At 41.6% G+C, this 26,975-nt stretch overlaps 1 protein-coding gene across 2 annotated transcripts in view; it reads right to left on the bottom strand.

Annotated features, from left to right (window-relative positions):
- ANKS1A (ankyrin repeat and sterile alpha motif domain containing 1A) overlaps nucleotides 1–26,069 on the bottom strand; it is a 180,208-nt gene extending 154,139 nt beyond the window's left edge. Inside the window, exon 1 of one of the 2 annotated variants that reach the window (XM_034991653.1) lies at nucleotides 25,820–26,069. In XM_034991653.1, the coding sequence (XP_034847544.1) occupies nucleotides 25,820–26,010 (191 nt within the window). In that variant the 5' untranslated portion in view covers nucleotides 26,011–26,069. The remainder of the gene's footprint in view (nucleotides 1–25,819) is intronic. The other variant, XM_034991654.1, reaches the window with a different exon arrangement.
- Nucleotides 26,070–26,975: the final 906 nt, after the last annotated feature.

The following is a 26,975-nucleotide window of genomic DNA, read 5'->3' as shown; positions in this document are numbered from 1 at the left end:
AATCACATGGGGGCAGAGCATATTTCAGAGGCAAAGGGAAGACTTTTACAAGAGACCAAACGAGGAAAAGTTTCTTCAAAATGAGACATCTGGCAAACCTGGCAGTTCAGTTTTTGTTTGTTGATGAACATTTCTTGGACCTGAGTTCCTCTCTGAATCATTCTTCTTAAAATAGAGGCTTTATAGAGAGCATTTTGTCTAATTATTCTTCCATAGCAGGCTCCATTAAGAACACAGAGGAAACAGCAGTCTCAATCCAAAGTAATTTTTCATTTTCATATTAATTAACATTTTAACTCCAATTCAGCAATATTTGTTGAAAAGTGTCCTGTGGTTGACTCTGGCCTCACCCTTTCATAAATCTCCATGTCCAGATTTTCCTTAATGTGTCAACAAGTAAGATGCAGACATGATGCTCCTTTACCCCCAAATCATTCAGAGGCTTTTAACGGACTACAAGAAGAAAAACAGCTCAGGCCTGGAACCAAATACTTTCTCTGAGAAGTAGTAGAGAGAGCCAGCTCTGCCTTAAGCTAAGAGTGGACCCTAGGCAACACTGAGAGACTCAGAGATCAGGGCCTCAAGAACATGACAGCTACCTCAAAACACCACCACAGCCCGCCTTGTCTTTCACTTCATTATTACATTGTCATCAATCAAGCTGACGTAGAAGAAGAAAGCCCTCTGCAAGGAAATCTTGGGAATACAAAAACCCAAACTGTACCTTGTTAACAAAACAAAAAACATGAAAAACACAAAAACAAAACCAAACCTGCCTAGACCTGAAGCTCCAAGATGTCAACAACTGCAGATCTATGCTTATTGACAGCATGTCCACATTTTTCTGCAGCTGCTACAGCACTAACTGTGGGGACTCCTTCACTAAGTATCTCCTAAGCTCTAGGCAACTGCCATAGGGGCAGGGATACACATTAGCGAAGATCAGGCAGATACAGCCTTGGCCTTCACGTAACGTATATTCTGATGGGCGGGACAGACTTCAAATGATCCCAGAAATACCTCCCACACCAAACAGAAGGACCCTCTAGATACATGATAGCCCCAAATTCCCTTTTTTAAAAATTTTATTTATTTATTTATTTATTAAAGTAGGCTCCAAGCCTAGCGTGGAACCCAACACAGGGCTTGAACTCACGACCCTGAGATCAAGACCTGAGATCAAGAATCGGATGCTCAACTGACTGAGCCACCCAGGCAATCCCCAAAATTCCCTTTTAGAGTAAAAGATCATCCCACTTTATGGCTGAAAAATGAGATACATTAAGCAATTTGCCAAGACCCTACAACTACCTACCTTAGTTCGGCAAGGCCTCAAGTCCACACTCTCTGACCATGCCAGGTCACCTCTGCCCTCTTACTGCTGCTGCCAGAAGCCCTCAGTAAGGGCACCAGGAAGAAATAACTCTACCACACATACTGTTGCCATACTCAGAGCCTTCAGACAGGCCTATGTTCAATAAACACTGTTTTGTCAGAGTCCACAGTGCAATGTTATAATGCTCTTCTCTTCTCACTTCACTTGTGAGAAAATTTTCCTTAAGTTCTTCAGAAACTGAAAAGAGTCAATAACACAAGAAGCCCAAAGGCCTTTTTCACAGAATAAACCTAAAATGGCTATGAGGCCCTGGAGGATTTCTAGCTGCACAAGAAAATGGGCCAGCACATTACCTTACCTGTTTTTCTTATCCTGGCCAACTCAATATTGGCTAACAGAATTTTCAAAACCGTTTCCTGCCCCAATCTTAGAAAAATCTTACTACCTCCCAAACCAATTTAACAATACATTGAATAGTATCTTCCTGAAAACACCATATAAATCAAAAGGTGATGACAAATCATTCTAGGCTCAATAGGATGATTTACTAAGTGATGAATATTTTTTTGAGCAAACTACGAGTCCTTAAAATTTACTGTTTAAATTCTGAATTTTTTTTAATTTTTAATTTTTTAAAGATTTTATTTATTTATTCATGAGAGACAGAGAAAGAGAGGCAGAGGGAGAAACAGGCTCCCAAGGAGATGGGAGCCTGATGCAGGACTCGATTCCAGGACCCTGGGACCATGACCTGAGCCAAAGGCAGACACTCAACCATCTGAGCCACCCAGGCACCCTGAATTTTTTTTTTAAAGATTTATTTATTTATGAGAGAGAGAGACAGCACACAAGCAGGAGGGGCAGAGGGAGAGGGAGAATCCCAAGTAGACCCCATGCTGAGCGTGGAGCCCAACACAGGGTTCAATCTCACGACCATGAGATCAAGACCTGAGCCAAAAACCAAGAGTCGGACACTCAGCTGACTGCACCACCCAGGTGCCCCTAAATTCTGAATGTTTTTAATTACCAAATTTTCAAAAAGTATGGTCTCAGAATCATTTGTATGAATTCTTTAAATGTCTGCGTAAACTTCTTTAAGAAGATGCCATCCCTCCTAATTGACTGGTTTTAGATTCAAAGACTGTTTTATTTAGTCTTTCCCACATAGTGAATAGTTGGGGGTCAAGAGACTGAGATTTCAGCTCAGCTATTATGATATGCAACCTTAAACAAGTTGGTTCATCGTTCTGTGATTACTTATTTGTACTGTGGGCACATGAAGAGTCTTTCTGCATTTTACAGGGGTAGTAAGGCCAAATGAGATTACATAGGTAACTGCAAAAGGTATTATTTAAAGTCGAGATTTTGATCATCTTTCTGTATGTATCTGGCTCCTAGCACAGAACCTACCACAGTGTAGAAACTCAGTAAATGTTTGAAGAAAGAACAAAGTTCACTTCTATAGAAACTGACAGCATTCATCAAGTACAGGAAAGGAAACCTAACCTTAGGGAACCAAATGGTGGGTCAGGTTAACCACAATAAAAATAGGCAATACACATGCAGCCAGCAGGACCACAATAAAAGGCTCTGCATCTCACCACCAAAAACTGAACCACCCATCACTGCATGCCACACAGATACACAAGGGCAGGTCAAAAACGTCACCCAAAACCAATTCTGTTTCTCAATCTATCTAAAATGTACCATCTTCTTTTCAATGAACCTCTAACCAAGATATCAAAGTATTCTTTTTTTTTAATATTTATTTATTTATTTATTTTAGAGAGAGAAAGAGAGAGAGCACCCAAGCAGGGGGAGGGGCAGAAAGAGAGGAAAGAGAATCTCAAGCAGGCTCCGACTCCCCACTGAGCGTGGAGCCTGATGCAGGGCTGGATCTCACCACCCTGAGATCATGGCTGGCGCCGAAATCAAGAGTCGGCCACTTAGCCGACTGAGCCACCAAGACGCCCCTCAAACTATTCTTATAAGTACACTCTTCTAACGTAAAATCAACTTCGCAGTAGAATAAGAGAGTTCTATAAATAAATGTCTATTAAATCCTTACAATCTGCTATGTGAGAAATTTTGAGTTATTTCAATCCCTATTCTTTAATAAAATGTGTTGCCAACTCCTTTCATATGTGAAGGGGTCTCTCACCCTAACAGTGTGCTCTCCTACCCCGGGCAGGCCACCCAGTCTCAGGGTCTGGAGCTTCAACTCCCCAAAGACCCCAGACTTCCAGAATACCTGAGATCAGGGAGAAGCCATAGGAACTGCTTTTGGGTTGAGGTTGGGTGGACAGACAAAATGGGGCTGAGGACAACCCCCTCCCTCCAGGGGGCTCTATGGAAGAGAACCTAGACTTCTGTGTTTTGTTTTGTTTTGTTAAGATTTTATTTATTTATTTGAGAGAGACAGAATGAGAGAGAGAGAGAGCACATGAGAGGGGGGAGGGTCAGAGGGAGAAGTAGACTCCCCACTGAGCAGGGAGCCTGATGCGGACTCAATCCTCGGACTCCAAGATCATGACCTGAGGCCGAAGGCAGTCGCTTAACCAACTGAGCCACCCAGGCACCCTAGACCTCTGTGTTTTAACACAGGGGAATCAGAGCATGCCAGTGATGAGGATCAGACTACATGAGCTATCAATGCAAAATGCTGACACTGATGCTCATTACAGATGTTGGAGAACCAACAATAAAGAAGAAACTGAAAATTTGATTTGGTCATGTAAAACTTAATACTAACTACAGTCCCTTATGTGAGCTGCTAACCTAATTACCATGCAGCACAATAATGATCATGCATATCATTAAAAGTGTCAGATTGGCATGTGAATGTTAGATTTCATCACAATGCTGCACTGAAGTCACCCAAAAATTGTTTCACACCTAGCATATTTGTTTACTCACAACTTCAAGCTGAAATGAACATCCCTGGGTGAACAAGAACTTGTGTTGTTGTAAATGCATTAACAGTCCCTGGGCACAACCTGAAAATTGGAAGAGCAGAGATTCGTGGTGGCTCAGACTACTATATAGAGATTCCAGAGGCAAAAAATGTATCTTGCAGTTTTATTATAGAAGTCTCTGTAGCCAAACCGCCACTTCTCTTCTGTTCATCTGAGTAAGGATTCTCTGCCCCACACACCACCATGCTTCACTCTAAACTGTCAAGAATTTAGAATAACAGGAAATTTGGAGTAGAGGCAGGCAGATGGCTGGATTTTGGCTGACTGGAGAGAAAAGCTTCCTCTCCGCACAAAGGGTGTGGTTTGGGTTTCTTAACGACCATTCAGGGCTGGGACGACATGGCCAATCACGAGGCCCCGCCTCGCAGCTTTTGTCGCCTTTGCCTTTTCTAGGAGTTTCAGTCCTAGGCACTCAGTCCCTGGGCTTCAGGAGGACACCGTGCTGTACCTAAGGACCAGGACTGTGAGCAAGGAAGTCCTGGGCGCCTAGATAATAGCCCTGTGGGTTTAAGGATGTCCCTCAGCGCTATCCTGTGCACACAGAGGAGTTTATTTTAGCAGACCACAGGCCAAAGCAAAGACAGGCTTAGCTCTAAACTGTAGAAAACCCTTAGAATCAAATCTAGATACCATTTCGCAAGAAGTGCTGGTTTGGTTTTCTGCACATGTCTCAGTAAATAAATGACTGCCAATCCCGAAAGGAGTAAGGTCTGCCTATTCTTCCCATATCACTGGTTCCCTCTCCGTTCAGGGGTTCATGGGTCTTTTCTGGAAATACCCACTTGGGAGATTTAGCTTTCATCACAATAAACAAAGGAAGAATAAAACAAACCAAAAGACGGATTTATCTGCCTGATTTTTAAAGTCATCATACAACTGTAGGCCTCCATCTACAAACTTCTATGACCCCTTCAATATGTAATGGAGCTGTTCTAAAGCAAACACTGTGCTTGTGCAGGAGAGGGGGAAAAGTATGTCATTTCAGTTATGACTTAAAAATCCAGTCCTATAAAAATCCACTCTCTCTTTCCATTGTTAACATCCTATTTAAATCCTATTTAGTCATCAACCTCTCCACTGCAAATCAACAACTACCCAGTCCTGTTCAGGTGACCTCCTAAATCTCTCTCCAATTTGGCCTCCTCTCCCTACCCATTGTTACTGGCCTTAAATCATTTTTGTACTCCTACTCAATTTCAACCCCTGGATCCATTTCCCAAACAACTGAAGTGATCTTCCGAAACTGCAAATCCATCATTACCTTCAGTACAAAATCCAGCTCCTTTACAGGGGCATGATGGCTTTGCCTCTGCCTGTTGTGTCTCAGAGCCTCACTCTCCACTCCACAGCACCCCACCACCCTCCTTCCCACCAGGCAATTACCTACAGTTTCCTGAATGTGCCCCACTCTCCATATAACCAGTCCCTGCATATGCCGTACACTCTCTCTCCAGCTTAGAAGAGGACTTGCTTTCCCCCTTCTTTGCCAGTATAACTCCTATAAGCTCTAATATTCCACTCAGACTTTACTTCTGGGAGGCACATTTCCCTCACACCTGGAGTTGCCCCCATCCCGTCCTTTAATTCCTACATGATCCCCCAGCATCCCTCTGCTTCCCAACACTCACCACACTATTATCTGTGTCCCCCATTACAAGAATAGAGGCTGGGATTGAGATTCTTTTCTAACTCCACTGGCTAGCACATGTTCTGGCACCTATTAGACGAAGAAACTGCCATCGTCTTTTGGTTCCAAATCAGCGCAACTCCCCCTACTCCCCAAGAGGGTTATGAAAAAAGCACAGAAGGGGAACAGAAGGGAGATTGGGTGTTAACTGCTGCTCTCTGACTACCCTGTAAACTACTGAAAGAAAAAAAAAAAAAGAGAGACTACTAAGATGACTTTACATTAATGATGCTAATTACTATGGTAAATGTCAGTTTACCAGCATGGTGTCGTGGACAAAGCACGGACTCTGCAATCAGTGAGATATGGGATTGAATTTAGATAAGTAACACAGTCTAGGTCTGTGGTTTTATGGAGAATTTATTTAAGTCTGGGAATCGGTCTAGTGTAGTACTGGGCCCGTACAGACCCATCCCTGTTCCAGTCTCACTGTACTACATGGACTTGGGTGAATGGGGGAGAAAAAGAAACACGTTCCCAGGCAAAAACTGATGGTGACAGAAGTCAGAATAGTGGTTTCCTCAAGGAGGGGCATTTTTGGCTGGGAGGTGACCAAGAGAGCCTCTGGAGTCTTGGAAATGTTCTATGTCTTGATCTAGTTGATAACTACACAGATGTATACACTGATAACATTACATTGTTTTGTACACTTAATGTCCATGCACTCATGGTATATAAATTATATCCCAAGATTTATTTTTTTTAACTAATAAAAGAAACACACTCTCTCTGTGTGATGGAAGACAACCCCAAAGACAAGGCTCTGAAGTCCAAGTGTGCTTGCAGATTGAAGGCTCCTAGTCACTGACAGCAGATTCTTAGCCCTGGGGCCAAAGTGTTGTTATAAAAGGTCAGTAGGCATTGACAGGAGGCAGAATAAATGTCTCATCCACACATATTATAAAGTCCCAAAGGTACAGAGAAGCTCTCATACTTAGTAAAACACATTTATTGCAGAGTATTACTACCTTCATAGTCATTCTGTCATAACATATTTCCTCAATCAAAAGATACTCAAAGTACAACCACAATCCTGTTGGGACTGAAACAATTTTTGAAGTAATCTCGCTCTTTCTTTTTCTCTCTCTTTCCCTCCTTTCTTCCCCTTTCCCTTCTCCTCCTTCTTGCCCCTTCTCCTTCTTCTTCCCCCCCCCCCCCCGCCTTTCTTGCCTCCCCTACTCCCTCCCCATCTCCCTCTCTCCCTCCTCTCCCCACCTCTCTCAGGCCTAGAGCTAAAGTCTAAACTTGATCAAGCCAGCATACAAGCTGGCACCCACCCAGCCTACCAGCCTCCCCTTCACTGGTTCCAGTGGTAGTCTTCACTCCCCTGGGATGATTCACTCACTGTTCGAACAGATCTTTCCCAATGTAGCTTCTCTACCTTTGCCCCTAGCTGTTCCCTTTCCTCCTCCACACCAGTCTCCCATCAGCTAAGTCTTGGGCTTTCTTCAGGGGCGGGTCTCAAGTCTCACCTCCCAGAAGTCTATGGGGTGGGAGGAGGGCTCTGCAGACCCTAGCCCTCCCCACCCTGCCACTATCTTCTCCTCTTCCAAAATCCTTTAGCACACACTGTTTACCTCCATGGCTACATGCTGAGTACCTAAGGGAACTCAGGCATGAGTTGAGGGAACAGAGGCAAAGAAATTAAGAAAGTCATTTATTATCTCTCATTTGGTAGGTGGCAAAGGCAAGATTTGAACCCAGACAACATGACTCCAGAGCCACTTATCTGATACAGCCTTTGTTTATTTACTTTTTTTTTTTAAGATTTTATTTTATTTATTTGACAGAAAGAGGCACAGCGAGAGAGGGAACACAAGCAGGGGGAGTGGGAGAGGGAGAAGCAGGCTTCCCGCTGAACAGGAAGCCCGATGTGGGGCTCGATCCCAGGACCCTGGGATCATGACCTGAGCCAAAGGCAAACGCTTAACGACTGAGCCACCCAGGCTGTTTATTTACTTTTTATTTTGAAATAATTTTAGGCTTACAGAAGAATGGCAAAGATAGTACAGAGTTCCTGTATACCTTTCGCTCAGCTTCCCCTTATGTCAACATCTTACATAACCATGGTACACTGACCAAAATGTAAGACACGAACACTATATTGTATATGGTATATTGTAACAGTACAATACCATTAACTAAACTGCAGGCTTTATTCAGATTTCCCCAATTTTTACACTCAGGCCCCTTTCCTGTTTTAAGACTGCACTTTACACTTAGTAGTCATAATTCCTTAGTCTCCAGTCAGCAACAGTTCTGCTGTCTTTCCTTGTCTTTCATGACCCTATCACTTTTAAAGAGTACTAGTCAGGTATCTTGTAGGATGTCCTTCAACTTGAGTTTATCTGTTTTCTCATGATTACACCACAGGGACAGATTTCGGGGAAGAAGATCAGAGGTCAACTGTCCTCATCACATCCTATAAAGGGTAAGTGATAGCAACACGACTTACCACCAGTAATGTTAACTTTGACCACTTGGTTAAGGTGGTGTCTGCCAGGTTCTTCCACTATAAAATTACTGTTTTTCCCTTTCCATACTCCATGATTTGGAAGCCAGTCTCTAAGTCCAGCCCACACTCAAGAGGAGGGGAATTAAACTCCATCTCCTGGAGAGAAGAGTTTTGAAGAATAAGAGGGCATGGGTTGAAAGCATAACAGTAATCAATAGATATTTTAGGGAAGATGCTTTGAGGCTACGCAAATATTGTTTCTCCTTAAACTTTTACCCACTAATTTTAGCCTCCATTGGAGACCTTGCCTGCAGCAATTATTACTATGGTGTACTAAAGGTGATTTTCTACTCCCCTCATTCCTTCTATATTTAGTAGTTGGAATTCTTCTGAAAGGAAGAGCTATCTCTTCACCCCCATTTATTTATTCAGTTGTTTATATCATTAACTTGTGGATTATTTTATTCTTTGGTTTATAATCCAATACTATTGTTATTTATTTTGCTGTTCAAATTGTTCCAGCTTTGGCTTTTGAGAGCTCTTTCAGGTTGGCTTCCGTGTTCTTTTGCTGTGCCCTGTCTTTTTTATTTTCCCTGCCCCCATCCTGAAATCTACAATTTCTCTGAGGAGTTGATAAGGTCATTTTATCATTGTTCTAATCAAGCCAATTTCTTTCTTTTCTTCTTTCTTTCCTTCCTTCCTTTTTTTTTTAAGATTTATTTATTTATTTATTTGTTTGTTTGTTTATTTGACAGAGAGAGAGAGAGAGAGAGAGAGAGAGGGAACACAAGCAGGGGGAGAGGGAGAGGGAGAAGCAGGCCTCCCGCTGAGCAGGGAGCCCAATAAGGACTCAATCCCAGGATCCCAAGATCACGACCTGAGCCAAAGGCAGGCGCTTAACGACTGAGCCACCCAGGCGCCTCAATGTTACTTTTTTTAATCAAGAAAACAACCTTGCAATCAACATACATCTTCAGAGAAAGTCATGTAATAAAAAGTACCAACAAACAAAACAACAAACAAAATTTACTTACAGTATCATCAGGCTCATTTTAGACTAAATGAATACAGTATATCCCAGTCAAGAAATCAATAACTCTTGAGAAGTTAAAAACTTCAAGAGAAACAATATATATTCATATAATATTTTACTTACTGACATCTCTGAAACATGCAAAAATTCACACGGCTAATGGAATTTTCCATGTTAAATGTTGCTCAACATGACAAATTCCTAAGACAAAAATATTTTAATGTAGGAAGCAACATGTGAACATTCCATTTAGGTAGTAAAATTCAGGTTACAATAATATGATAAATATCAAATAATATCCTTCTGGTCTAATGGAAAACGTAACAGTTGTGACAGTCACAAATCAAACCAATTTCTTAAGGAAACGGACAAATTTTGTACTCCTAAATACTTCCTATAGCAGTATGCATAACATACAGTGATCAGGCACTAATCAATGTTTGTTTATGAAAGCTTCAAAGTAGAAGGAGCAATGGCCCACTTACACACTCGCATAGATGAGGGGACAGACAGACTTCCTCCTCTCCTGACCTACCCTTCTGGATGAGGTATAGCAAAGGCCTGGCCCAGTTCCAGCACACAGTAAGAGGACAGTAAGCTGCGGTCTGACTCTGCAACTGCTTTATGACGTGCTGATGCACATTCCTTAGGAGCCCGGCAGGACACGCTACAAACATTGCCTTGTTTTTGGATGGGAAAACTGAGGTGCAAGTGAAGCGAAAAAACATTCCCAAGATCATTCAGCTAGAGTGTGGCTGAGGTGGTACTAGGCGGAAGGCCCCGATGGACTGCTCTCCCATGCCCTTTCCCCGAGGCAGGGTGCACTCAGAAGGAGGAAGATTCCTGGAGACAATGTTTCATGCAGATTGATTTTTCTGTCTAGCCCATGTCCTCTTCCCTTCAGAGTTCACACATGGAGAGACTAGAAGATAAAACTAGGAGACCTATGTACTTTCCAGATCCCAGGGATCTAGACAGGCCCAGGCCAAGCTAAAACCCTACGGATAAGAACTTAAAGCTTAATGTACAGGTTTTGTCCAGGTAGCTACAACAACGTATAAAAGGCTAAAATCAAAATCCATGAAGGAGGGAGAGACAAGACTTAGATTTTGTTCCACTCAAACCCAGATGGCCACATGAACCCAAAGACCAATCCTAACTTCTAAGAATAAATACTAAGTTCACAATGAGAAACAAAGAGGTTAAAACAAATGTGAATCAAGGGGCACCTCAGTGGCTTGGTGGTTGATTGGCTGGCTCTTGGTTTTGGCTAAGGTCATGATCTCAGGGTCATGGGATTGAGCCCCGCATCAGGTTCCACACTCACAGGGAGTCTGCTTGAGATTCTCTCTCTCCCTCTCCCTCTGCCCCTCCCCCATTTGTGCTCGCTCCCTCTCTCTCAACAAATAAATCTTTAAAAAAAAAAGTGAATCACAATTAAAACAACGATAAAAAGCAGCAGGTTAAGACTATCGGTGTCAAAATCTCACAAGTCCCTAGTATCTGGTAATGAGGAAACCTGATGCCAGCCAGATTCATCATATAACCTCTTATTTCATCACCAAAAGAAAATCAGATAACACCTTCGCAATGGGAAAGCTATTGACTTAAAAACCTTCTTGAAATTTGAAAAAAATTATGTGTGTATATACATATAAATAAATTAAATGGTGGTCATTATGTTTTTAAATAGCATTCACATTTTTTCAGAGACCCAGACTTGTGGTCTGAACTCACAGCTGATTCGATCCACCAAAAAAGTGTATTTCTACCCAGTTATTTGACTTTTAAAGAAGTGGCTTATAGGTAAATTGGTTTTTTAGAATGACGACCAAAGCCCACAATAAGCCAGTTCGAAAGCATCAATATCAAGATAAAAAACATGTCAGTTATAAGCAATCAATTTTATAGATTACAATGGGACCCCCCCCAACACACACACAAAATAAATCTTGGGTTTACCTTCTACTAGATCATTTTGTTAGTACCAGCAGCTTATACAAAATTTACAATTACATACACATTCTTTTCAGCAAACACAGGTATTTTTAACCAACTGAGCCACCCAGGCGCCCACAAACACAGGTATTTTTAAATGATTATGAAAACTCACTCAAAAGAATTAGGTCTTCATAAATACCTGCCAAATGAATGAGGAGAAGCTAAAGTATACCTGGGCTGCAATTTTCATCAGTTCTCTCTGTAAATTAATGATACAGTTCACAAAAGAGTAAATATTAAAGAGAGGTAAAATATTAAAGAGAGGTAAACAGAAGTGATGGTTACTGAAGATAATGCATCTAACAGATCATAATAGGTAAAGAAAAGACATTAAGAAAAAGCTCTATCAATCTGATTGACGAAGCATAATAAGTAAAAGTACTGGATCCTAATTTCTCATACACTCTTTCTTTAAAAAAGAAAAAAAAAACCCAACCCAACCACTGGGTGGGTGGGGCACCTGGGTGGCTCAGTCAGTTAAGCATCCAATTCTTGATTTCAGGTCAGGTCATGATCTCAGGGTCATGAGATCCAGCCCTACATTGAGCTCTGTGCTGGGCATGGAGCCTGCTTAAGATTCTCTCTCTCCCTCTGCCCCTTCCCCCAATTTGAGCACTCGCTTGCTCACGCTTGCTCTCTCTCTCTCTCTCAAATAAATAAAATCTTAAAAAATAAATAAAATTTAAAAAATTTTTAAAAATTAAAAAATGAACCAAACAGTTAAACTTGAAAATGAAGCACTAAGTCCTGAATCATTGACTTAAAAACCTTTTTGAAAGTCTGCTCTGGGTCTGCTAAAGATGGCAAAGGGCTGCTGATGAGTGACTAGCAAGAAAACTATTCTCCAGGTAAGTCTTAAACATACAATAATGAGACAGCAACAGATTAAAATGTAGCAAATCTGGAATCCCTGCCAATTTTAGTATCTGAGGTATTTGCATTTGTAGGTAAAAAGTAATAGAGCTTGTCTATTATTGCTAAGCATATAGGACCCATAGGAGTTTTCAGAGCTGTTTAACTAGGATATAGAATATACTACATTTCCCTTCTACGTCTACAACCTGGGGACTCAAGATATCTTTCTTTCTGTTAGCCATGATCTCCACACAAAATAAACTCTAAAGGCCCAAATGGAAAACCTCAGTCCTTAACCTCTCTGAATCTCATCAGTAAAGTGGTCACTAATACCTCTATCACAAGACTGTGAAGATTAAAGCACTAAGGATTATGGGAAACTAACATCTCCTATCTCCAAATCCCAGGCTTCAAACTACTATCAATAATCATCTGAACTAGCCAGATAATATTCTCTGAAAATCATTTTATGGACAAACTAATTATTATGAGAAAATATTTGGTCATAAATCACTAATGAGGTAGGAGGAGTGGAGAGAACTGTTAAAAAGCTGAGTGGGTAGCAAGAGTCTGAAATAACTACAAATACACAGGCCTCTGGTTTCTTGCCAATTGTTTAGATTTACTTCCCTTGCATACACTTTGGCCTTGGTGGTACATCTGGCAGTCATGTGTCCAAAAACAAATCTTTATCACTTTGAACTTGGGGAAGGGGGGTGGGGGAGGCTGAATTTTCTCCCACATGAAATTCATGAATGCATTAACCTGCCTGAGAGGAAGATGGGAATTTCCTAGAAAAAAAGTTTGAAAGAAGCAATATGGGAGGCTTTTTCCTCTTCGTCAGCTGTGGGGCATTTCCCTATATCCTTTTTTTTTTTTTTTAAGATTTTATTTATTTATTTGACAGAGAGAGAGGGAACACAAGAAGGGGCAGTGGGAGAGGGAGAAGCAGGCTTCCCGCTGAGCAAGGAGCCCAATGCGAGGCTCGATCCCAGGACCCTGGGATCATGACCTGAGCTGAAGGCAGACGCTTAACGACTGAGCCACCCAGGTGCCCCTCCCCTATATCCTCTTAACTAATATATTATTTGGCATAAGTTTAAAGACATTCCCCTCATCTAATTTTCCTATATTCCAGGGAAATTGCCAATGGGTTTTTTTGTTTGTTTTTTTTTTTAATAAGCCTCTCACTTTAGGTAGTCAACTTGTTCCAAAGGGATTTTGTGTTACATTCTCGGATAAAAGGAAGAATCCCCAATTGCATAAAAACTAAGGGGCAAGGACTCCAGAGCCAGTCTGCCTGGGTTCAAAATCAAGTTCTACTACTTCCTAACTTACCACCTGGGGCAAGCTATGTGATTTCTCTGTGTTTCAGTTTTCTCATCAATAAAATGGCAAAGATACTAGTGCCTTCCCCAAAGAGTTGTCATGAGAACAAAAGGAGTTAATATTCATAAAGTGCTTAGGAGAGTGTACGGCACAAAGTAAGTGTTATAAAAGCAACTATTAAATTAAAATAAATAAATGCCTAATTCATCTTTTTTGGTAAAATATTACCTAAGCATATAGTATGTGATGTCTGAATCTCCTCCAAAGAGACTAAATTCTCCAAGTGGTCACATGGAGTGCTAAGCAAGCAATAGTTTTGGAGCCAGAGAGACTCCTGGCTCTGCACCCCTCTGTGTGGCCTTGTGCTGGTGACTTTAACCGGTCCCCAAACCTTTGCTTCTTCATCTGCAAAATGGGAATAACAATAATTATCTACTAGGCATATTATAAAGGTAAATGAGAAAATACAGATGTAAAGTTCTTGGCACAAAGCAAAGTATGAAGTGCTCTATCCCTCTCCCATATACACATGCACATACCCACCCACAATACGATCTACAGCAACAACTCTGAGCTGTTGGGAATTAACTTGTGAGCTAACTACCCCAGATACTGCAATGTGGGCTGGCTTTTGCAAAAATTTTATCATGGCAGTGGGACAACCTCAAGAAGCAAGAATCAGGTAGCTGGACCCAACCAGGACATGAGTCAATCAATGCACAGACTTTATCAAACTGCATCAGAGGAAGAGCGGGGGAACAATGCACGGAGAGTTACAAACAAAGCCAGGACTGGGGTTCCTCTCTAGGCCCAGAGAAGAGCTAAAGATCTAAAAACAAACACATGAAAGCCTAAGAATCTTGCAATGATTCAGATAAACAGCCCTGAACTGATCTGTTTTGTAAGCTTTCCCGGTCACTGAACTTCTTTTAAGTGGATCTTGACTATAATTCAAAAGGTAAAATAACTCAAGAAATGGATTGTATTTAAAGGAAACAAAGGAAAATCACAATGAATGCTTACTCAGGTGAAAGGAAAACAAAGTCAAAAGGCTGGTTCACTCAGACAAAAAGGGTTGTGACACAGGCAAAAACCCCCTTTAAGAAGGATCTTTCTGAGGTTAAATAAAGTACCACCTCCAAATAAACTAGCTTGTGTTTTCTATAATAGCTGACACCTCAAGTAACAGTACCACTTTGTCTACATTTCACAGGTAAGAATAGAGACGTTCCAATTTTTAAAAATAGAACGTTCCCTAAAAAAAAATCAAAATCCCTGAGATTTTAAACTTTTGCTGTGACTGAAAACTATTCTAATTAGGAGATCTAACTGTACACGTGCAAAGCTGAACGTCATGAAATGCACAACAGGATGGACAATAAAAAATTTTACTTTCTTAATCCCAGTAGACAAGCACTTGATAATGCCTTCCAAATGCAAAAATCAATGCTACTACTCCAGTTATCAGTGAATGTTCGATGAATGCTGACTACTGGTATTATTAGTGGGACATACATTTGGAGCTGCTTTTCCAGGCACAGTAAAAAGCTTGACTGACCCCATACATCATGTTGCCTCTAGTCACCACTGGCAGGGATAAGCATGCAGTGTAATCACGACAAAGGATGGGCCCCATCACATGGGGACAGAGCCACAGCCTCAGTCTTGCAAGAATCATGCACCATCCAACTCAACTGTGTTGATAACTGCTTAGAACAATAAAGCTGAAGTGGTTTTTTTTTTTTTAAGATTTTATTTATTTATTTGAGAGAGAGAGAATGAGAGACAGAGAGCACGAGAGGGAAGAGGGCAGAGGGGGGAAGCAGACCCCCCACTGAGCAGGGAGCCCGATGCGGGACTCGATCCCGGGACTCCAGGATCATGACCTGAGCCGAAGGCAGTCGTTTAACCAACTGAGCCACCCAGGCACCCAAGCTGAAGTGTTTTAAGAAACATTTTCCTTTCTGAGTAAAGAAGTTCAGTTTATTTCTCTTACTTTTGTTTTCATTTTTTCATCTTCACTAATGAAAATGCTCTTTAAGGAATCTGAGAGCCCCACGTGAAAGTGCCAGGAAATTGGTCAGTATAATGGCGCCGGATGCTGTCATTGCCTAACAGAGGTCAAAATCTCTCTAAAGTAGAATGCTGACTGTCCCAACAACTGTCAAAAAGGAAAAAACAAATGGTTCCACGTGCTGCTTTTATCACTTTTAAATTGACTATAATGTAGCATTTGTATGGCTAGTCAATGGGGGAATCTGGGCCAAGGCAGAAGCACCCAGACCCGAACCACCCATCCCCACTCCCAATATATAAAACCAATGAATAAAATATAACAAAAGAAATGCTTTTGTATATAGTTGAGCTCCAAACCAAGCAAAGAAAATACACAGATGTCAGAACAGGAACTCAAAATCAGAGCTGTGAATGGGAACTCTGAATGCAATAAGAGAAATCAACAATAAGTACACAGAGAAATGTGCTTGATATACTTAAAAGAAAATTCAGTGGACTCTTCAACGCCTCTTCAACGTTCATGCAAAAAGTGTAACACCATGAAACATACTGACTAACAAACAAGATTGAATAAATAACAACTCAGCTTGACACATCTAGCTTCTTATCTAGAGACAACCCATAAAGCTGGTGGGAAAACACCATTTAAAATTGGTCTTCCAGAAGTGCAACCTAGGGGCGCCTGGGTGGCTCAGTCGTTAAGCGTCTGCCTTCGGCTCAGGTCATGATCCCAGGGTCCTGGGATTGAGCCCCACATCCCGGCTCCCTGCTGGGCGGGAAGCCTGCTTCTCCCTCTCCCACTCCCCCTGCTTGTGTTCCCTCTCTCGCTGTGTCTCTGTCAAATAAATAAATAAAATCTTTAAAAAAAAAAAACAAAATGAAAGTGCAGCCTAACAAATTTGATTACTCAAGTCCCTAGGCCATCTTTTTTACAGCTTTGTCATCTATAGGGCCATCTAAGGCCAGCACAAAACTTAAAAAGAGAAAAAAGATTAGAAGGTAGCTGAACTATATAATCTACACTCTCAAAGATTAGAACATTTGATTTGCAAATGGCCAGATGAACCAGCACAAACTGGGGGACTCTGAGTAGAAATATCACTCAAGTAAAATACACAAACACACACAACCCCTCTTCATTATAAACCAATTTAACTGCTTTTCATAGTAAAGTAAAACTGTCAGTCTAAGTGTCTCAGAGCACATTTTTTTAAAGGTTATTATTGGGGGTACCTGGGTGGCTCAGTCAGTTAAGTGTTCAACTTTTGATTTCGGCTTAGGTTATGATCTCAGGGTCGTGAGATCATCAAAGCCCTGTGTCGGGCTCTGCACTGAGCATGGAGCCTGCTTGAGATTCTCTCTTCCCCCTCTTCCTCTGCCCCTGCCCTGCTTCCACTTGCATTCTCTCTCTCTCCCTAAAAAAAAAAAAAAAAAAAAAAAAGTCTTCTAGTTAATAAGTGAAGAAGGCAAAATAGAAATGAAATATCACCATTTTGCCAACTCTTAATTAAATCTTGGATCTAGGCAGTGATCTCCAATGTCTGCCGACATCACAAAAAAGAAAGATTAAATGAAGGAAGTACACAACACCCCCAGGAAGAAATCCTGCCAAAAACTTTGAACCTGAATGAGATCAAGTCTCTATATCTGATTTCCAGCTTATAGAAAATACAAGGGACAGATGAACATGTTAAATGATACCTCAGAGATGCAATCAGCAAAACCTAGGCTGTGGGAAATGGGGTGAATACCTCTTCTTCTTCAACAAATAAACGAGAAAAAATGACAGAGATGAAACCCACAGATTTAAAGAGACTGAGAGAGATAGCAAATGAATACAATGTGTGGACCTTGTTTGGATACAGATTTCAACAAACCAGCTGTAAAATACAAACTATTTTAGACAATGTGGTAAATTTGAACTGTAACTAAACATTTGATGATTTTAAGGAACTGCCATTTTTTAGATGTGATATGGTAGTGTGAATATCTAAAGAGTCCTTATCTTTTAAAGATATGTACTAAAGATATATATAGGAGTGTCTTCAAAATAATTTAGCTGGAGGGCTGATTAAAAGAAACAAAATTGGTCATAAGCTGGTAACTGTCTTACAAGTGCATATAGTACACAAGGATTCATTACTTTATTCTCTTGACTTCTGTATGTTTGAAATTTCCCATTATAAAAGCTAGAACAAAAGAAAATGGCTTTTGTCTTGTTTTGCTTGGGGCATACCGCTTCATGCATTTATGTTATTAATGGCCCCCTTCTAAACATTAACCTCTGAAGAAGGACCCGAGAGGCCCCAACTTGACCATTAAAAGTCCTATGCCTGCACAAAGGTAACTTTCTAAATATAAGTAGCATTTAGCAGCCATAGCTTAAAGCCATTACTTTCCAATCAGAAGGACCCAGGAGATGTAAGGGGCCTTAGAATTATTGTAAGAGTTCTCAAATACAACTGCATATGTGATTTTTGCAATGGCTGAATACTCAAATTACACCTACTATTCTGAGTATATAAAATGTTATAAGCATGAGTATGCACAAAATGTTATATACAAGACAGTACATCCCAGTGCTGTTCCAACAGCAGAAAACTAAAATCAAAGTCATGTCTAATGGCAGAGGAGGGATTAAATGAATTACAGTCCATACCCACTGTGGAATACCACTTATTCATTTAAAGTGAGGTTGAAGAGAAAATGATAGGAAAGTGTTTATAATATATTAAATGAAGTTTTGAGACAAAGTATGTACAGAACAACGTCATTTCTGCTAAAAAAAAAAAAAAAAAAAATTGCACAGAAAAAAGACCAAAGAATGTACACCAAAATTGCAACAGTTAATTCCTTTAGGTGGTGGAATTACAGATGATTTTATTTTCTTCTTTGTGCTTTCATCTGTCTAGAAATTTTTTATAATAAATACAGAGATCCATAATCCCTTATTCACAATTCAGATATCCAAAAATCTCTAAAAATAAATTTTATAAAGTTAGTGGCAAACTTGTTTAGGTACAAAACCTGCCCTAAACTGACACAGAGCTGCTTCATATTTATCCCTTTTAGTGTGAATATTGACAGATTTCATTGCAGGAATACAAGGTTTCAGAGTGTTGACCCAGATTCTACTAGGGGCTCGCTATTACTCTCCAACAACCCCAAAATTTTGGATACTAAATCCCAAGGTTTCAGACAAAAGATTGTGGACCTATATCAATTTGTAATTTGCCACCATTACCATTTTTAGGCTTCTAAAAATGGAACTCACATTTAAAAAGTTTGGCAGCTTCTGCTATCAATTACTATACATTTTTAAATGGCATCAATATAAAATATGTCCTTTAACAGGATTATCATTCCAGTTTCATCAAGGGTGGCAAGCATTGGGCTCCCATCAGATGATTTTAGCAGCCAAGGTTTACCAAGTCCTTGGCATGTGCCAGGCATTATGTGCCTTCCATATTTTAGCTCATGTGATGCTGCTTCAGGAAGTAGATATATCCCAGGCCCATTATACATATGAAGACACAGATGCTCAGAGAGGTTATTAACTTGCCTAACTCACAAGGCAGAGTTGGGTCAGAGCCTGACCTTCAGCAGCCATGCTAAGGCCTCGCCAGTTAAGCAAGCCAGGGGGCAGTTCTGCTTCCTGGATCATCTCCACCATTTTTAATAGTGGTAATAACATCACAAGTAAAGCAGAGACAACCGACTTGTTTTAAAAACTCTTTCTGATTTGTAAACTAAACAAACTTGATCTACAAATTACTAACAAAGGATAAATATGAAGCCGTAACATATAATTTCTAGTATTACTACCATTAACTCTAACCACACCAAAGTTATTTGAAGATGTTCTATGAATGTAACAATATAATTTTCTATACCACAGAAAATCTCCCAGTAATCTTTTAGAAATCAGTGTGGGGAACATTTTCTGAGAGCTGTCCAGAAGAGACCAAGTTCCTACCCACAGGAGAGCCTGACATTTCCAAGAACAAACTCTCCACTATCTACTTTTGGGGTTTCCTTGGTGTCTCTGGGCTATAAAACCCAGTAATTTACTTTCCCTCCTGAAAACTAGGGTAGAAATAGCATTGACTTCCTCTTTGCAAACCAAAATTCACAGCTGTTTGGGGTGAACAAATCAAAAAGAAAAAAAGAAACTTCTAAAGGGATTTTTCTGACTAAGGAAGCAACTTTCGCTGGGACCATAATCTCCCAGGACAAGTGAACATGCTGAAGCTAACTGGATACAAATCAAATTCTGCAGACCACAAGACTGTTTCACTGTTTCCAGTCTCTAATTTTTGTAACTAAGACAGTAAAAACTGAACTTCAATTGGAGAATTCAGAAAAAGGGAGATGTCTGACTTTTCAAACTTCTGTTAAATTATCTTTTTCCACAAGTACATGCCTTACCCAGTTTAAGATAAGCACTATTTTTAGATATAAAATAACCACACAGTCATATTCTGCTTTAAAGAAAGCGAAAATGCACAGCAATTCCAAAATAAAGGAAAAGGACCATTATCCCAATAAAATCATACTTAAAAGAGATATATTAAGAAGTTCTTTAAAAAACATTTTTAATGAATTAAGAGGGTTTAGTGTAAGATCTAGAAAACTGTTATCCTAATGTTTTGTTTTTGTTTTGTTGCATTCTCTTGGAAGAATGAGAACTTAGATCACACAAGCCCATGAGATCCTGCTTCAGGACCTTGCATTCTACAATCCTTCGTCAGCGTTGTCCTCTTCCTTAGGATGTTAAAATCATTTTGCTCAAATTAGGCATATTCAAAAGAAAATCTGCCATCACGGGAGGACAAAAGTAACAGGGTCAGCATGAGAAAAGTTGTCTTGCCATTACTGTTTCCAAGCTACACATTCATTCTGGGGGGTGAACGAAGGACCATTTTAATGGAATGGTTATGTTAACCACTTTCTTTTTTTTTTAAGTCTGAATTCCTGACATAAATATTAGGAATCTTTCTTTAAAAACAATGAATATGTTGTCATATCTTCTGACATTGGAAGACCTTTTTATTGTCCCCAAAGTGGGGTCTATTTTTCAAAAGTTTTCATTCTTCATTTCTTATTTCAGAAAATAGTTCATATATTTGGCAAACTGTGGCTATTTCTAGATAGTCTCCCCCCACCACCCCAAAAGGTAGAGTAAATACTAATTATAGCCACATTTATTGCTACTGTCTATAAATTTTCCAATTTCTCCAGTAAGCCTCCTTGGCTTCTTTTCTTATTCACTCTTATGCTTAAGAAATTCAGTATAGAATTCTCCTAAATCATAACACAATCTATTCCTCAATCCTAACCTTTGGTTTAGTTTCTTTGTGCTTCTGAACCCTCAGGAATGCATTTCACTCTACATTGTTCACATATACCAGTATTTAACTCATAATTCAACATAGTTTTAAGTTAATATATGATGTTTTCTTGTAACATTTCCTTTTCTCAGGTCTTTTTGCCTTTTAGTTGATAGAATTCACTTCTAACCCAAATCTTACTGTCTTCTCATATAGAATTCGCTTTCCTGGAAATTAGTAGTTTCAGTATGACCATCAACATATCAAACTCTGAATTACATGAGAATTTGTGTGCAGGGCTGAAAAATACCATGAGTTAAAAAGAAGTTTAACACAGTGCCTGTTCCAAGGTACTTGACTGAAGGCATACATCTGTTCAACAATCAGAAAATGATATCGTATTATATAAAGCAAAATCTATGCCATCCAGAACCTTTCTAGGACTAGACCTTTCAGGTAGCTATGCTTTCTAAATAATCTACTGCTTGTCTTTTTAAGTAACAGAAACTATATTTGAATCATTTTGGATAAAAAACTAAAACATGTTTTCCTTACTTTCATTAACATGCTACACTGAACATAATTTAATCTGTATCTGATGGCTAAGAGTCATACTAAACAGAAATTAGAGCACTAAGCTATAGTACAATGATGCCTAGGGCCTAAGGAAGTGTGTAGGGCTACGCACATCTATGTTAATAGTCTCAAATTACGGTGGCGCCTGGGTGGCTCAGTCGTTAAGCGTCTGCCTTCGACTCAGGTCATGATCCCAGAGTCCTGGGATCCAGCCCCGCATAGGGCTCCCTCCCTGCTCTGCGGGAGGCCTGCTCCTCCTCTCCCACTCCCCCTGCTTGTGTTCCCTCTCTCACTGTGTATCTCTCTCTGTCAAATAAATAAAATCTTAAAAAAAAAAAAGTCTCAAATTACTAAAAAGTGGGAAAAATTATGATAGATTTTAATTGCTTTTTCTGTCTCTTATTTTGTCAATCTGTCACACAGACATCATACCGCTATAAATGCTGTAAAGAAAGAGACCACGCATCAGGAGAGGGGCTAATTTTGATAAAGTACCTACTATGTGCTAGGTCTGAGACAAACTTTACAGTGCATCTAGCAATTGGCCTGGCACAAAGTAGATGACAGGTAAACACTAGATAAATGAACAGCACTAATGTGCCTACCTAAGCGGGCCCTCTCCCCTATTTATTGTCTCTAAACTGCCATGGCCCAGAAAACACATACCCAAGTATGAAAGAACACCATTTATAATATATCTGGCATGGTACTTTGTACACAGCAGGGGCAGTATGGCAAAACTGTATGGGCTGAACTGAACGGAGGATGGCTAACAGGGAGCATTTACAATGTGCCAGAAAATGTGGAAGTATTTTACACACAGTATCTAAGATGATACCTATAAGGCAAACAATACTGTCCCCATTTTACAGATGCAGAAATCGAGACTCAAGTGGCTGAGTAATTTGTATAAAATCAAGCAGCCAGTCCATGCTGGGAGCACACTGGGAATTCAGGCAGTCTGACTGCAGAACATTATACTCTACTGCCTCTGAATAAATGTGCAGTAAATAAGTCTATAACAACTCTTTTTTCCTAAAAGTTTTTGCTAACTTTCTGATTCTCAGGTATGTTCTCAACTGGTGAGTGTTACTATACTGACAGGCCAAAGCAATAAACTAGGAAAACTAGGCAAGTAAAGTATGAGCCGATGAGCTACTGTACGCTCCAGATGATGGGTTCCAAAGAAGTAGAAGCCTGAGAGATCTGTGTGTATTAGGGTCAGCAGGGAGGGCTTTAAGAAGTTAAGACCTAAGCCCAAGAAGTGTAAGAATAAAGAGAGGGGGTGAAAGAGGGAGCATTTTGTAGCTTAAGAATAAACACAAAACCTTTGTGGAACTAGGGAAGGGGGATCATAAATAGATGAACAGACAAACACACATGTGGTTTAGAACATTTATATCCACTGCAGCTGTAAGCTCCCATTCTAGCCAGCTTTACTTGGTCACTCAAACAGAGGGACAAACATAGGTTCCGGTTGGCAGTACTAGTAAGGGTAGGATACGGCAGCTTATGCAAAGGCCAGATATGAAGCTAGGATTCCACAGCTCTTGTTAAGGGTCCTTGGAGGTGAGGAGTGTGGGCATAGGGAGCCTACCCTCTACTATTTCCAAACCTAAAATGGGAGGACATGCTGACCTACGGACTATTTAAATACAGAGTGTCATTCGCTCAGAAATCTCCCACTGGCTGAACCAGAATCACCTCTAATTAATGACACACCAAATGTAACTAGTGCCTGAAGATCCTCCCTGCCCCTAGGAATCCCAGCGATGAGAGGCTAAGGAAGCTCTTGGGCCACCTACCATGTCCGTAACAGACACAAGAGCACGTCAGGAGTCAGCTCTCTTATGCAAGGAAATGGAGACACCGTGCACACTTTATGACAGAGACTGGACATTTTAGTATGAGGCCCAAAGTAAAAACACTGTGGTCAACAAACATTTCCTAGTCTTTTTTTTTTTTTCTTTTTAAAGATTTTATTTATTTATTTGACAGAGAGAATGAGATAGAGAGAAAGAGCATGAGATAGAGAGAGGAGGGTCAGAGGGAGAAGCAGACTCCCTGCCGAGCAGGGACTCGATCCCGGGACTCCAGGATCATGACCTGAGCCGAAGGCAGTCGCTTAACCAACTGAGCCACCCAGGTGCCCAAACATTTCCTAGTCTTGCTTAACTACATGGCAGCTAAATCCTCAGCAAAATTTCAACAGTCTCTGAGTGTGAGCAGTAAGAGTAATTTGACCTGTACTTGAAGGTGGGAGATATTTGGAAGTTTCTCATGTCAGCAGGTTATACTAGGGGTTAAGGTATCTCCGGCAACCCTCCAAATGCTACATTATTCAACCAAATAGAGACAGGCACCTCCAAACTTCTATAGTTTTTCTCCTCATCTCTCAGACATCAGAGTGCAGAAATACCAAAGTAACCCAGGGAAGATTCGAAACCCAATGCATGCATTCAAAGTACATCTTTTGAGGGGCACCTGGGTGCCTCAGTCGGTTAAGCGTCTGCCTTCGGCTCAGGTCATGATCCCAGGGCTCTCTGCTCAGTGCGGAGCCTGCTTCTCCCTTTGCCTCTGCCTCTGCTCCTCCCCCCACTTGTGCTCTCTCTCCAATAAATAAATAAAATCTAAAAAAAAAAAAAAAAGTACATCTATTGAACACCCATAAGTTGTCAGGCACTGATCTAGGGACTGGGACTATAAACATAAGAAAGACTAAGTCAATCTAAAAGATGGAAGTGTACTCATTCATTATTATTACCTTTATCACGCCCAACCACTCAAGGCTCCTGGCAGGAAGTTCTTCTAGTGCCCCACTAGCACCAGATAAGTTTCCTTTCCTGCTCTGTGCCTCTCATCAGGGCTTGCCAGCCTGGAATGCTCTCACTGTACTTCACCAATCTAAATCCACACATCCTTTAAAGCGAGCTGAAGTCCTCCTCCTGGAAGCTCTGGTCTCTATCTCATTCCCAAAGTTATGTCTCATTTCTCCGAACTACTAACAATTACTGCCAGTACCACCATCACCCTATTTAGAAATCTGTCATCCTCTAATTGATATTTTTATTCTTTCAAAGAATCCTGAGTACCAACTGTGAGACAGCATTGTTCCGGGGGCTGGAGAAAGGGCAGCAAATAGCACTGGTTTTAACCTCCCCAAAAGAACTCCTGGGGAGAGTTCTTCTCTTATACTGCTTTTTAAAAAATCTTCCTGTGTAGACATGGGCTTGTACCCAGTGCTTAATACCTAACAATTTATTAGATCCTTGGGCTGCTTTGGTCCAAGCTCACTCGAAGTAACTGAATAAACTAATGGGGAAACAAAAGCCAACGAAGCCATTTCTAAATGAACTTCCACTTCTTAAAAAGCTCAAAAGAACAAGGAAGGAAAAGAAAACAGGCAATGAAAGTGCTGCTGAACCAACACATTTTACTCACACTGACAAAGCACGTCCAATTCCCCCCCAAGCCACGCAAAAGTGACCTTTCTCTCTCAATCCGTACAGTTCCAGATTCAAGTGTTTAACAACAGATCTCAGAAAAGTTTAAAGCACCCCTCAGTTTCCTAAACCAGTCTTTCTAAAGCTTTGTTTCTTGACGAATAAACCCCTTGATGAATCCTGCATATGCAGGATTAGCAGACTAATCCAATGAGGAGGTTCACTACAACGAACTAGAATTTGAGCTTCAAGCACAAGAGGGACTAAATGAACGCTTTGAATGTGATAAATCCAGACACAATTTTAATATAAACAACAAAAGCCAGGTCCTGCGGAGCGTGGTGGAAGGTTCCAAGTTCCCAAAAGAAGGGAATCAAGAGAATTCCCTCCAGGGGAGCGGCGAGATTCTGCAAGGCGTGGGAGTTTCTGCAGGAGGTGAGGGAGATTTAAAATAAATATTCCTTTGCTCTAAAGTGGCTTGTGAGATACGACAGCTGGCACCCGACAGCGGGCGAGGGTGAAGCCGGGCTGTGCCATGCGGCGGCGGCTGCCACCCGGGCACTCCCACCATTCTCCGCAGCCGGGTCAGGATGCGAGACCGGAGCCCGGCTCCGCGCGGACCCACACCCGCGCTCCTCCCCGTGGGCCGCCCGCCTTCGACCCGGGGCACCCAGCAAACCCACCCGCCCGGGTCTCAGAAGCGCGGACCTCTCTGGAGACCCAGGAGACGCGCGGGGGAGAGGGGGTCTCCAGGCGGCTGTCCGGCCCCGGCGCGTTACTCACCTGAGCAGACTGGAAAGGGGATGGCTCGAGGACCCCAGGCCGCCGCCGCCGCCGCCGCTGCTCCCGGAGGAGCCGCCGCCGCCGCCGCCTCCCCCGAAGCCTGAGGAGAGCCGCTTCCCGGACAGCAGCTTCTCCACGGCCGGGAGGTGCCCGGTGCGGGCCGCCTCCAGCAGCTCCTGCTCCTTCCCCATCCCCAGGGCCACCGCCCCCTGGACCCCCTTCCCAGGGCTGCGGCGGAGGCTGCTCCCGCTCCCAAACTTTCCGTCTCCGGGCAACGCACCCCCCAAACCGGCCGGGGACACCACCCCCCTCCCCCCCGCCTTTTCTCCCCAGGAGCGCGTCACTTCCGGGATCTGGCGTCACGCGTCACCGCGCCCCCGCGCCCCGCCCCCTTGCCCACCTAGCTGGGCGGGGCTCGGCCGGCGGGTACAGGTGGCTTTGGTATGCAGGAAATGGACCTGGGTCTGCGGAGATAGGACTCCAGGGGCAAGAGGAAAGCGCCTTGTAGTTACTCGCTGTACAGGGGGAAGGGAACAAACGGGACCACCTGTATGCGCCTCCCGAAGTGCGCTCCTTCCCCAAAGGGTTTGGGAGCCCACAGGACAGGAAATACGGTAATTCACCCAGGCAGCGTAGAAACAAAGAGAGAAATATGGTAACGCGCACCTACATTTCCAAGCCCATTCTTTGAGCACGCATAAATTAAATATGTGGTGGATGTGGGAACCTAGTGATACAGAGGTGAATAAAATGCCCCGCTCCGTACCTCAATGAGGGAAGAGAGGAAAAATTTTAAATAAAAATATCTCCACTTCTTCATGGTCCCAATCTCTGAAATGGCTCGTTAGAGCGAAATATGCAAAGACCTCCCATCCCAGTAGGATTTGCTTCCTCTTACTTTTGATGAGATTAACAAAACTGACATAAGAAGTCAGGCTTGCGAAACCGACCTCGATCTTGAGCACTGGTGAATTGGAAAATTCACTTAATTGGGTAGAAACTGTATGTTTTTACTACTAGAACTGTTCCTAGCTCGAAGCAGGCGTTCAACAGTTGTGGAGTGAATAAATGGATTGGATCAATTCTGTTCAAGGTATATGACTTTTTTTTTTTTTTAGGGTGCTTAAGGAACCCAAGGGAAATGCTGGCAATTCAC

Source organism: Mirounga leonina, unplaced genomic scaffold (genome assembly GCF_011800145.1).
Source record: "Mirounga leonina isolate KUSES-001 unplaced genomic scaffold, KU_Mleo_1.0 Mir_53, whole genome shotgun sequence".
Classification (NCBI taxonomy): domain Eukaryota; kingdom Metazoa; phylum Chordata; class Mammalia; order Carnivora; family Phocidae; genus Mirounga; species Mirounga leonina.
The sequence above is the reverse complement of the archived record's forward strand: the minus strand, read 5'-3'. Positions and strand labels throughout refer to the sequence as shown.